This window comes from Belonocnema kinseyi, chromosome 10 (assembly GCF_010883055.1).
Source record: "Belonocnema kinseyi isolate 2016_QV_RU_SX_M_011 chromosome 10, B_treatae_v1, whole genome shotgun sequence".
In the NCBI taxonomy this organism is placed as follows: Eukaryota; Metazoa; Arthropoda; class Insecta; order Hymenoptera; family Cynipidae; genus Belonocnema; species Belonocnema kinseyi.
Genome location: NC_046666.1, coordinates 100722666 through 100735671, shown reverse-complemented (window position 1 = coordinate 100735671; position 13006 = coordinate 100722666). Strand labels below are relative to the sequence as shown.

The 13006-nt window shown below is 33.9% G+C and overlaps 1 protein-coding gene across 2 annotated transcripts in view; it reads left to right on the top strand.

Moving 5' to 3' along the window:
- The window catches only part of LOC117181784, a 38172-nt gene that overhangs the window by 17443 nt on the left and 7723 nt on the right, over positions 1-13006 (top strand). The window contains exon 3 of one of the 2 annotated variants that reach the window (XM_033374754.1): positions 2329-4166. The exons of the other annotated variant lie outside the window; for it this stretch is intronic. Coding sequence (XP_033230645.1) covers positions 2329-2362 — 34 coding nt within the window. The 3' untranslated portion in view covers positions 2363-4166. Of the gene's footprint in view, positions 1-2328; positions 4167-13006 lie in introns of those variants that run through there. 2 annotated transcript variants of the gene reach the window in all.

Genomic DNA, 13006 nt, shown 5'->3' with positions numbered 1-13006 from the left:
ATCTTAAGATCGTCCATGTAAAATACATGAGTGACCTTGTACTTTCGATCTGCAGGTTTGCCGCACAAGTACCCGTCGGAATGGCGAAGTGCTAGAGATATTTGATTCCAATTCCAATTTCCTTAGTATATCGTTCGACAATCCCTGGAGCTAGATGTAGTTGCTCTTCGTTTTTAGCATAGATCTTAAGATCGTACATGTAAAATACATGAGTGACCTTGTACTTTCGATCTGCAGGTTTGCCGCACAAGTACCCGTCGGAATGGCGAAGTGCTAGAGATAGTGGCAATAATGTAAGGCAAAAGAGGAGAGGGCTCATGGTGTCGCCCTGAAAACACCTCTCTGAAAGGTGACCTTGTTAGTTGTCATACGATTTTTTCCAGATGAGATAGTAAATCTGGTTTTTCAAAGCGGCATCAATCTCTCTATGCACCTAAAGATTTGCGGACGAACCTTTAAGCTTTCTAAAAGACAGATGAAAAGTCTATAGAAGGTCGAATCGAAAGCTTTCCGATAATCAATCCAGGGCATCGATAGGTCACGCTGGTAGAATGCTGCATCTTTGCAGGCACATCTTTCTTTGAGCCTCGTTGTTCATACATTTCTTGCCACACAGGTTCAATTACCCGAACGATCCTATAATTTAGGATAGCTGTGAATATCTTATAAAGTGTGTTCAGACAAGTGATTGTCCTGAAATTCTTCGGGTCAGCTAAGTTACCTATTTTCGTCAGGAGTATTGTGCGCCCTTCCACCAACCACTCAGGAATCGGCTCTTCCGAGTTTAAATATGAGGTGAAAATACGGGCCAAATGCTGATGGGTTGAAGAAAACTTCTTCCGCCAGAAGGTTTTGATACAATCTGGTCCCGGTGCAGAATAGTTCTTTATCCCTCTTAATACTTTTTTCACCTTCTCGGTAGTGATGGGTGGGCATTCTTTATCAGGTGTTATGAGGGCATCACATAGCTCCTTGAAGCAATTTATATTTTCTGAGTCTTCGTCCAGTCTATTCTGCACTTCGTAGACTTCTCTCCAAAATACTTCAACCTCCTCTGGTTTGGGTGGGTGTTCGACAGTTACTGGAGGGTCTTGGAAGAGTCGAGATGGGTCAGAGAGAAACTGTTGATTTTCTCTGACCCACCTCTCCATCTGCTCTAGACTTCTCTTAGCGTCAGATAGTATCCGTATTCTCTCAACAATATGCTGCCTGATGGTCAGCAGCTTTGACTTGTTAAATGTGTGATAACGGGTCCGGAGTTTGCGCGCGAACTTTCGAACCTTGGCGGTAAAATTCCTGCCAGATGTGATGTAGTCAATCACACACTGAATGCGGGACGCGTACTGTCTTGTCCAGCCTATCTTTATGGCAAGTTGATGCATTCGTCTTTTGGTCTTATGATCAACCGTTGGTTTTGTTTTACGGTTCGCATCGACAAAAGCTCTCGCTGCATTATACACACAATAATTGATAGCCCAGAGGTCGGTTTCTTCGGAAAAATGTCCACGAAGCTCGTCATCCATTTCAGCCAGATCTTTAGGCTTCAGAGAAACCTTGGTGTTGATGTTTTTCCGGGTCATAAAGCATCGCTCTATACCTCTATACCTGTAACTGACATTTTTTTCGAAATCGATTTTTTTTTATTTTTTGGCATATTTTTTAATGACCTGCAAACGAAACGTTAGAAATTATTTTGGTTTTTTACATTCTCATCAGAGAAGGTATTAGATTTGTGTAAAGTTTGACCCGCCCCCAGTTTTTGTCAAATGTCCCCGTTTTGAGACCCCTGAATCCAAAAACAGGTTTTCACAAATGTATCTGTATGCCTAGCTGTCTGTAAAACACCAACCAACTATGACTCAGTTGAAGCTAATTCCCCCCCCCCCCCCCTTATAAATGGAAGTTTCGTGGGACTGTTGGTCTAACTAGAGTCTCCACCCTAAACGCTTTGAGAGACTCTTTTAGTGAATTATTAGGAGATGAAGCAACAGGGCACTATAACGGCGATGTAGAACACGAAGTGGTAGAAAATTCAGTTGGCAAAGTCTGTGTCACTGAGGCTAGGGATATAATTTAGAACTTTAAAAAACGGTAAGGCTGCTGTGTACACCGTATGTGTAACGTTTAAATGATCAAAATAACATTGGAAATGAGTATATTCAGTTAATGAAAAAACGACAGAAGTTACAATAAAATACTTATTACAATTTTTTTTTTTTAAAGAATGCTTATTTTTTCAACGAGAAAATAAAACTACGTCTGTTTTAATACCAATGTATGTTATGAATTATAATAATATATATTTATGGAAATTATATACAATTTCAGGGACAAACTCGAGTACGAAGCACGAGATGCGTGATCAAAATCTGTTGGGTAAAGATGAAGGAGCTTTAACAAAAAAGAATTCACAATCACCAAATTCATGTGGTCGCTGCTTTAACCTTTAGTTTTAAAAAGTCTTGTACACAAAGATTGAGCGCGTAGCGCGAGGTAAATACATTACCGAGCACGGGCAGATTAAAAAAAATGGATTTTCGAAAATCACCTTTTAGTATCTACAGAATAGGCCAGCAGAACGATTTTCCATCGCCGCGTACAATTTTTGAAATGTTCGTTAACAGGTTTAGACCGCGGACCCTTCAAATTGTTTATATTTGCATGTAAGAAAATAAAAATACTGGGGCGCGTGATATACACATATATGTAATAATCTTCAAATTTATTCATTATCCACATTATAGGTTGCACGTTGTTTTCGCTTACTTATCGCGTGCTTTTAATTGTCTTTTGATTTTGAATAGCCATACTTTGACATGCTAGCTTTTTAGCAATTTTAAATAAAATCATGTAGTAATTATTACACCAATGCTGTAATGTGTCATTAAAATATCGGCATCAGCTAGTTTTACGTGAAATAATAATTCTTTGTACCAAAAAGAGTCTCGTTTTCAGCTTCTAATAATCTCAGATATTTGGAAAGGAGCTAAAAAATTTTCATAAGTACATCATACGGCCCTATTTTAGATTTTCTATTATTCATTCGTTGTTTATTATTAAAGATGATTTATTTGTTAAAAATTAATTCTTATAGTTGTTACAAAGGCTAGTTCTTTGAAAACGGCATTGGGCTTTCTAAACATAAATGGTTACGACGCCAAAGGCGTAAACACATCGGTATCTTTTAAGGAGTTAGCCGCTAGCGCATCTCGAGCACGGAGGGACGGCCCCTTGCAAGACTGGAATGTTTACGCCTGTGGCGTAGAAAACATGCAGCTTTCGGGAAACTATAATTTGAAACATTCAGGCCTGAAATTGTACTATGTAAAAACATTAATGGGTAGTTTCTAGGAGTCGAGGACAGATTACTGACTTTTGAATTTAGGATCTAAACCTGAAGGTAAAGAAAATCAGGTATATACTCCGAGCGAAAGGATATAGATCAGCTACTGAATCCACTTTGAGGCCGCCTTGATAACTTGGGTAATTCTTGATTAACCTTATTGCAGAATTATCTCTTTCAAATATACATAGGAAATTTATTATTTTTCTATGAAATATTTCCTATTTTCGAACAATTGTCTTGTCTCTTACATCCCATTGCAAAATGGTACACATGTGTGTTAAGTAAAACAAAATTTGTATTAACCCTTGCTTACCACACATGGGTCTTCGGGACACAACGACCTTTTATAATTAAATTTTAAGTACCTAAATGCAAAGGGGGCAAGTCTATTGAAACATTCGTCGATATTTGAAGATTTTAACTACTCTTCAGGACGTTTATCATGACGCTGGAACCATTAGTTTATTTTCAGCAGCTGTTTAAAAATTGAGTTGGATCCTTTGGACTCGAGTGTGATAAGTACGTTCGAAAATGATTTTTGGAGTCAATTTTAATTTAGTGTATATTGACTTCAGATTAAATAATAAATTCTACAAAGTATATTTGGCAAAGTCAACATTTTCTTAATAGACAACGTTTTAATGACGATGATTTTGGATGGAGTGACGAAATACGATTTCACGCTGTGAGTTATATTATTTGTGTATGATTGCACTAACATGTAAAATGAAAATAAGATCACTTCATTTTGTCTTAATTTCATGCCTAGTTTGTATAAATTCAAGAATTCATCAATATTTTGTATACATATTTTTTGTAATAGGTAATACAATATAGTATTTTGACAAAAACGCATGGTTCATTTTTTCCCTTTTTGTTATCATTCATTCGTCGAAATAAATAAACTTTTTGAAAGGCCCACTGAACTACAATTTTTTTTCTTGCAGTGTTACATCAGTAGAAGACTTACCTAAATTTTTAGCCCTTAATATCGAAAATTAAAAAATTTATGATGTTTTAAATGAAAATAGTCAACCGTTTTTTTTTTATAGCGATTTTTGTCACTTGGGTTCTTAGGACCCATGTGTGGTAACCGTGTTATTCCAGAGAAGTGTGGTAAGCAAGGATGAAATGAAAGTAAAGGGCCTCTCAAAGACTACTTTACTCTTTCGGGGGGGGGGGGGGGGGGGGGGGGGGGGGGCAGATTCTCTGATTATTGACGTAGAAGGAGAGACGAGGTTTAACGTTGAATGTGACATAAAAATGGTTGCATCTAAATACATATTTCAAACTGCCCCTGTTTTCAAGAAATTTCCGATTTTCTCGTTCTTTTGCTTAAATGCAAAATGAATTAATAGAACCCAATAAAGAAAAACCGACTAATTTTGTTTGGAAGTTAAATCTTATTAACATTTCAACAGTCTACTACTATATTTTTGGTTCAGAATTCATCTCTTTTGGTTAACAATCTTATTATTTCGTTAAAAATTAAACAGTTTGTTGAAAATTCGATTTGTTTTTTGGCTTAAAATGAATTTTTTGAACAAAAAAAAAGTGAGGAAAATACGATACATTTTGAAAGATATTTACCAAGAAGACTTTAAGTTTTTGAAGATTCCAAAATTTGATAACATTTCAACCATTTTTTGACAAAATGTAAATTTTTGAAGATTTAGAAAAAAATGTAGAAACGTATTAAGAATTGAGAAAGGTTTTAAGGAAATCAAAATTGTTCTTAAGATTCATGGGAAAATTTGAAACGATTTTTTACTTTAAAAAAATTAATTTAAACAGAATATTTTAAAATATTCCAAAACACTAAAAAGGATTTCTAATATTCTCGAAAAGAATTCTGAACATTGTAAGGTAATTATTTTATTTGCGCAAATTGAAAAAAAAAGAATTCGAATCAATTTAAAAGATATTTACCTAGAAGGTTTTAAGTTTTTGAAATGATTAAAAAATATTTAAAAATTTGAATACCTTCCAACAATTTTTTGACAAAATATCGATTTTTGAAGATTTAGGAAAAATTTTAGAAATGTTTTAAGAATTTTAAAATGTTTTAAGAGAATAAACTTTGTTCTGAAGGTTCATGGGAAAATTTGAAGCGATTATTTATTCAAAGCAATTAGTTTAAAGATAATAGTTTTAAATATTTCAAAACTTTTAAAAAGATTTCTAACATTGTTAAAAATAATTCTGAACATTGTAAGGTAATTATTTTAATTATGCAACTTAAAAAAAAGAAAAGAATTCGAATAATTTTACAAGATATTTACCTAGAAGGTTTTAAGTTTTTAAAAAGATTAAACATATTAAGAAATTTGAAAACATTTCAATAATGTGTTGGCAAAATGTAGATTTTTGAAGATTTAGAAACATTTTAAGAATTATGAAAGGTTTTAAGAAAATAAAAATTGTTCTTAAGATGCATGGGAAAATTTCGAACGATTTTTTATTTTAAATAATGAAATCTAAGAACATTTTAAATACGTTTAAAATTTTTTTAAATTTTCCAAGCAAAAGAGTTGGGGTGATTTTAAGACAATTTTTTTAAATTCAACAAATTTTCTTCGAAAATGTTAGAAGAAATTAATATAATTTTTAAAGATATTTGTGAATTTTATAATTTAGGAGAGATACAAAATATTTTAAAACTTGAAAATATACCCGAAACTTTATAAAATATTTTTTAGTTTCTTCCAAATTTGTAAAAATTGTAAGTATCTTTTAAATGAACTACAGTTTTTCTTAATATTCAGTAACATCCTGTGAAATAATAATTTAAAAAAATATCTAAAACTTTCCCAGATCTTTCTTCGACATGTTTTTAAAAAATGTAACTGTAATTATATGCAAATTCTGTTTTCGTAGTTTTCGACTCACACGTACGCTGACATTCATTTTACTTATCCGAGTTTTTTTCAATAAAAATATAACATGGAACGAAGAAATTCCCTAAATTTATTGGTTATAACCAGATATACGAACTATATGCAAATATGTTATATGGAAGATTCGTACAAGATCCTGGAACAATGCTGTTGTACAACAGTTTTCAGTTTATATTTAGGAATTTTCAGTCCTGTATGTTACATTGAAATGTTTAGTACTTATATAAATGTTTTTTTCTAATTGAATCGAATAATTGTATAATTGAATGCATTATTTTTCTGTGTATATTTTTTAAACAATGGGTTTCCAATTTCAAGATCAGAGAGACGCCGTTTATTTAAATCGTACAATTAAAAAAAATATTGTGACAAGCTATGAATAAAAAAATTGTCCTATTTTTATAAAATCATTCTCTTGTCTGGCAAAAAATTCCACTACTTATAAACATTGAAGTTCTTAAAAGTATTATCGAAAAATTTTTCAACTATACGTATAATATCTTAAATTTTGTTTTAAAACACTATAAATCAGTAAAAAATATATATGTACATCAGCTACTGATGTATTAATACAATCTGTAACTGATACACATATCTTATATTTACTGATGTTTAGAATTTTAAAACCAAATTTAAGGTATTATAATTAATAATATACATAACCGGTCAAAAGATTAAGGTTACTTGTTTTTTAATGATTGCTTAAGTTCTCTTAATTTTAATTATGTTGGAACTCAAATTTTTTCTTTCTAAAGAAAATGAACCCAGTATGAAGCCAATTTGTCTATGTTTTAAATAGATATTGCAAAAATAGTATAAATTTCTAATGTTTTCTTAAGTTTTAGGTAATATCCGTAGTCATTAACATTTTTTAATGTTCTTATGTTCATTTTAAAGCTATTTGTCCACAGTGCCGCAGCAGCCTAAGAGCATAAATCTGAACATTTTTCATATAACAGTGCAAGAACTTAAATTTGTAAGAAGAGAGTTCAAAGAATTTCAATATTCTTTGTGATAAGAAGAATATTTTTATAAATGTTTTAATTATATAACCATGAAGTTAATGAAAAATTATCTATTAAGATCTATATTTATTTAAGTTTTATTCTAATTTGCCTACGGATAAGCAACATTTTCCAAATTTTCCGAGCCGGAGGAAAAACCTTTGCATTTTGACATTTTTAAATATTTTATTAATTTGTGAAGTATTATTAGTTGATGTTAATAAAATATATAACGTAAACAAATTTCAAGCACTTCAGCTAAAAATTACGAAAGATAGAGCCTTTTCAGATTTGTCCACGTATAAGTCGAGGTTGTCGAGAAATTCAAAACTGTATAAGAACCAATAATGATCATGTTACATCGGGCGCTCGACATGGAATTTTAAAAGGCATGTGCTAAAATGCATAGAAATTTAAGGGAAAAAAAACTAGTTTTCGATTCATTCCAAAAAAATTTATAAATATTTTATTATTTACAATATGATTCATCATGTAAAAAAATATTTAACCAAATTAACTTCCGATTGACGATTGCTGATGTTTCAGCGACTAGAATAATAATTTTAGTATAAAATTGTTCGAAAAGAATACAACATTCAGCTAAACAAGACAATTCTATCATTTTCAGACTTAAAATGTTCAACGAGAGTATAATGTTAAGAGGCGATCCTCACCTTGATAAATAACATGTTCAACTGAGACGAATGTTTTTAGATCGAAAATGACAACAAATTCCTGTTGTTGCTAGCCTCAAAAAATATATTGTACTATCTCACTAATGAGTATTATATAAAACGTGCACACCACAGACCCTCGTGAGTTTCTGTTAAAATATGGAACTTCCATAAGGTTACATTGGCTCTTATACAGTTTTGAAATTCCAATAAGCCTCAACTTACCAAAGCGCGATTTTTGAAAAGCTCTTAAGCTAACACTATTTCAAATTTTATACTGTCTTCAAGGCCAAAGTAACGGTCTTCGATTGTAGATAAAAATTGATAAAAAATTGAAGTTCGAAAAAATGACTTTATACACTTTGGAATTTCTGCCCAGCAAATGTTGATTATTTCGGATATTACGTAAAGTTTAAGAAAACATTAGAAATTTACACTATTCTTGCAATATCTACTTAAAAATGGACAAATTGACTTTATCCTGTGCTGATTTCAGACAGAATTTTGAGAGTATTCAATATTTTAAAGAGGATAAATTTTAGCTCTGCAATAATTAAAATCCAGAGAATACCCATGTTTCAAATCGTATGCCTTTTGTGATTTTTTAAAATGGCGGACATAGGTCCATAAACCGTCTAAGCCTGCAACATTACAGAGACTAGGTGTACCTTATGTTTTTAAGGTCGCTAAATCCGAATCCAGTGTCTGTTTGACGCCATCAGGTCAGTATCAAGGTCAGTTCATGGTCAAACCTACAGGGTTCAGTGGTCGCTGAATCCGAATTCGGTACCCTTTTGACGCCATCAGGTCAGTTCAGGCTCAAACCTACCAAATTTATCGCTAACCATATAAATTAGGGTACGTACAGGTTTAAGTGGTTGCTGAATTCGAATCAGGTGTCCGTTTGACGCTATCAGGTCAGTATCAAGGTCAGTTGAAGATAAATCTACAAAATTCATCGCTAATCAACTGAATCAGGATACCTTTAGGTTTAAGTGGTCGCTGAATTCGAATCCGGTGTCCGTTTGACGCTATCAGGTCAGTATAAAGGTCAGTTCGAGGTCAAACCCACAAAATTCATCGCTAACTAACGAAATCAGGGTACTTTTAGGTTTAGGTGGACATCTTGAGATGAGGGTTAAGAGATTTTTTTGGTCGAATTCGGAAAAACCTGAAGAGTGTTTATGCGGGTTCTGTGCTGTTTAGAATTTGTAACCTTGTCGCCATTCAAGAATGCTATAGTATCAGATCGTAATTGAATTTTAAAGTAATAACATAAATAAGAAGTTTTCTCTTACCACTTCTTTTAAGATTTTATTAATCATGCCTAAAAAGTTTCACATAAAATTTGAAAACATTAGTATTAGTATTGTTGAAAACATTTTAAAACAGTAGCTTTTGTTGAAGCGTTTACAGAGGCATATTCAGTGCTAGATTTATATTTCTGTTTAATCTTTTTTAGAATTAAGTTTGTTCATAATTAGGTTTACAGAAGATTGTATCTATTCGTTATAAATTTTGATCAGTTTAATTTTTTAGAAATATCCCTTTGAACCACCTTCTCCTCTTTACCATGATACCTTGTGATAGTCGAGACACATTTTGTGTTGTATGCGGTAGATACATTATACCCAAAAATAAAAGGTCTTTAACAAGTGCAGTAAAAAATATGTACATGATTTGTTATTGTGGCGCAAAAGAAAGTCTTGACCATTCTTGCATTCCTCATACCATTTGTTCGACTTGTCTAAGTAATATTAGAAGACATTGTGAAGACGAGGGGAAAAAAACTTATTCGTATCTCTCTGCCTATGATCTGGTGTGAACCTTGAAGACCTGAAATCATACTTTATACATCACATAAGCCTGGCGTTGGCACCCCCGTGTCTGTAACGGGTAAGTTCTGAAAAAACTGGTACCTCTACGTGGTTCAGTATGGGTATCGCTGAAACCATTTCAACCGAATTTAAAGCGTTTCTGACGCTGTATTAAGCGAGTTCAAATTTAATTTATTCAAAAAGTACCTAATACTATATCATTCTTGAATGGCGACAAGGTTACAAATTCTAAACCGCACAGAACCCAGATAAAGACGTCAGGTTTTTACAAATTTGACCATTAAAATGTCTTAACCCTCATCTGAAGACGTCCACCTAGACCTAAAAGTATCCTGATTTCGTCGCGTAGCGATGAATTTTGTGGCTTTGACCTTGAACTGATCTTGATATTGACCTGATAGCGACCAACGGACATCGAATTCGAATTCAGCGACCACCTGAACCTAAAGATACCTTGATTTAGTTTGTAAGCGATGAAATTTGTAGGTTTGAACTTGAACTGACCTTGATACTAACTTGCCGGTGTTAATTTTGTGGGGGTTGTGCACAAAAAAATAAGCAAAAAATCCCCAACATTTTTTTGGTTCAATGCTTATTCTTGGCAAAACAGAGTGTACAAAAGTTTTATGTACGTGTGAGCATATGTGTGATATTGCACTTGTCGTTAAAATTTAATAATCTTATATTGGAATTAAAAAATGTTCTATTATAATAAAAAGCACTATTTTATCCCCTTAAGTTAAAGTATGTTCCATGGTTGCATTTTTGAGTCTAAAAGCGACGTGAATATGAAGTTTAATTATTTTGTTTAGTTTCGACCTCTTAAATTGTTGAATAAATAAGTTTTCGGATTTAAGGTCATTCAATAAAAAAATTAATAAATGTTGATAGTCAAAATAAGAATTGCCAATGTTTCGAACCTGATGTTTGTACTTTTCAAGCATAAATTCAAACAATTATTTTATTAATATAAATAAAGTTAAACATTAAAAAAAAACAATGATCAAAATAGTTCAGAAAATGAATGCTCGGTACATTTTCTGAACTATCTTGATCATTGCTTTTTTTTAAATGTTTAACTTTATTTATATTAATAAAATAATTTTTTTAATTTAGGCTTGAAATGGAACCACATCAGGTTCGAAACGTTGCCAATTCTTATTTTGACTAAAGATTTGTTTTGTTTTATTCAATGACCTCAAATCCGAAAACTTATTTATTCAATTATGAAGTTTAATTGTTTAAACCAACACATTGCTCGTAGTTGTAATTTTTTATATTTTCTTGCTTTTGTAACTAATGTTTTTAAAATTTCCGTTTATATGAATTTTTCTAAACATATTTCATTGTTCCTATTTGTTACAACAATCTCATATTAACAAAAGTTTGTACCCACACATGCTCACACCAAAGTTGCTGACCATCAGGCAGCATATTGTTGAGAGAATACGGATACTATCTGACGCTAAGAGAAGTCTAGAGCGGAGAGAGAGGTGGGTCAGAGAACATCAACAGTTTCACTCTGACCCATCTCGACTCTTTCAAGAGCCTCCAGTTACTGTCGAACACCCGCCCGAACCAGAGGAGGTCGAAGTATTTTGGAGAGAAGTCTGCGAAGTGCAGCATAGACTGGACGAAGACTCAGAAAATATAAATAGTTTCAAGGAGCTATGTGATTCCCTCATAACACCTGATAAAGAATGCCCACCCATCACTACCGAGGAGGTGAAAAAAGTATTAAGAGGGATGAAGAGCTATTCCGCACCGGGACCAGATTGTATCAAAACCGTCTGTTGGAAGAAGTTTCCTTCAGCCCATCAGCATTTGGCCCGTATTTTCACCTCATATTTACAGTCGGAAGAGCCGATTCCTGAGTAGTTGGTGGAAGGGCGCAAAATACTCCTGCCGAAAATAGGCAACTTAGCTGACCCGAAGAATTACAGGCCAATCACTTGTCTGAACACACTGTATACGATATTCACAGCTATCCTAAATGATAGGATTGTTCGGCCAATTGAACCTGTGTGACAAGAAATGTATGAATAACGAGGCTCAAAGAAAGGCGTAGCGGGATGTCGGGAGAACCTGCTCAACGATAGATGTGTCTGAAAAGATGCAGCATTCTACCAGCCTGACCTATCGATGGCCTGGATTGATTATCGGAAAGCTTTCGATTCGATCTCCCATAGACTTATCATCTGTCTTCTGGAAATCTTTAAGGTTCATCCGCAAATAGTTAGGTGCATAGAGAGATAAATGCCTCTTTGGAAAACCATATTTACTATCTCATATGGAAAAAATCGTGTGACAACTAACAAGGTCACCTTTCAGAGAGGTGCCTTTCAGGGCGACACCATGAGTCCATTCCTCTTTTGCCTTACATTATTGCCACTATCTCTAGCACTTCACCATTCCGACGGGTGCTTGTGTGGCAAACCTGCAGATCGAAAGTACAAGGTCACTAATGTATTTTACATGGACGATCTTAAGATCTATGCTAAAAACAAAGACAAAGGTTTATTTGAAGCGAGGAAAACTCAATGGCATCCCTGAAGATCCTGAGCACGTTGATAGAAGCGCTATACGACACTTTTGCGCTGGAGAGACTTATACATACCTGGGCGTGCCACAGAGCCGCATTCAGGATGTGACATATATAAAGGATACTCTCCGAAGCAGATACAAACGTCTCAACCGGCAGATTTGGTCTTCCGAACTGTCGGCGAGGAACAAAGTATCTGCAACAAACGTGCTTGCCGTCACGGTAGTACTCTATTCATTTGAAGTAGTTCCATGGACGAAGAACGAGCTCAGATCTCTTGATATCGGGACAAGAAAGGTTATGCACATGAACAAAAGCATGCATCTTAAGTCTTCCGTTGTGCGACTGCACATCTCACGCCGTCAAGGTGGTCGCGGAATATTGAGTGTTGAATGTCTTTGCAACAGGATTATTCTGGGTACAGCACATAGAGTTGCAAATGGAAGAGATCCTCTTCATAAAATGGTCAGGGATTACGAAGAAGTGGGAAAAGGAGCGTTTCTGTACAAAGCAGCGGAGGAGGCTGCTGAAACACTCGGACTTAACTTCAGTATGAGGGGTGAGCAAAATGCATCAAATCTTATCTATCTCGAGTACTCACTGCTGAAAGCCCGGATTAAGAAAGCACAAGAGAAAAACTTTCGTGAATAGCTCCTCGATAAGAGGATGCACGGTATCTTCCACAGAAATGTGAAGGATTAGTCA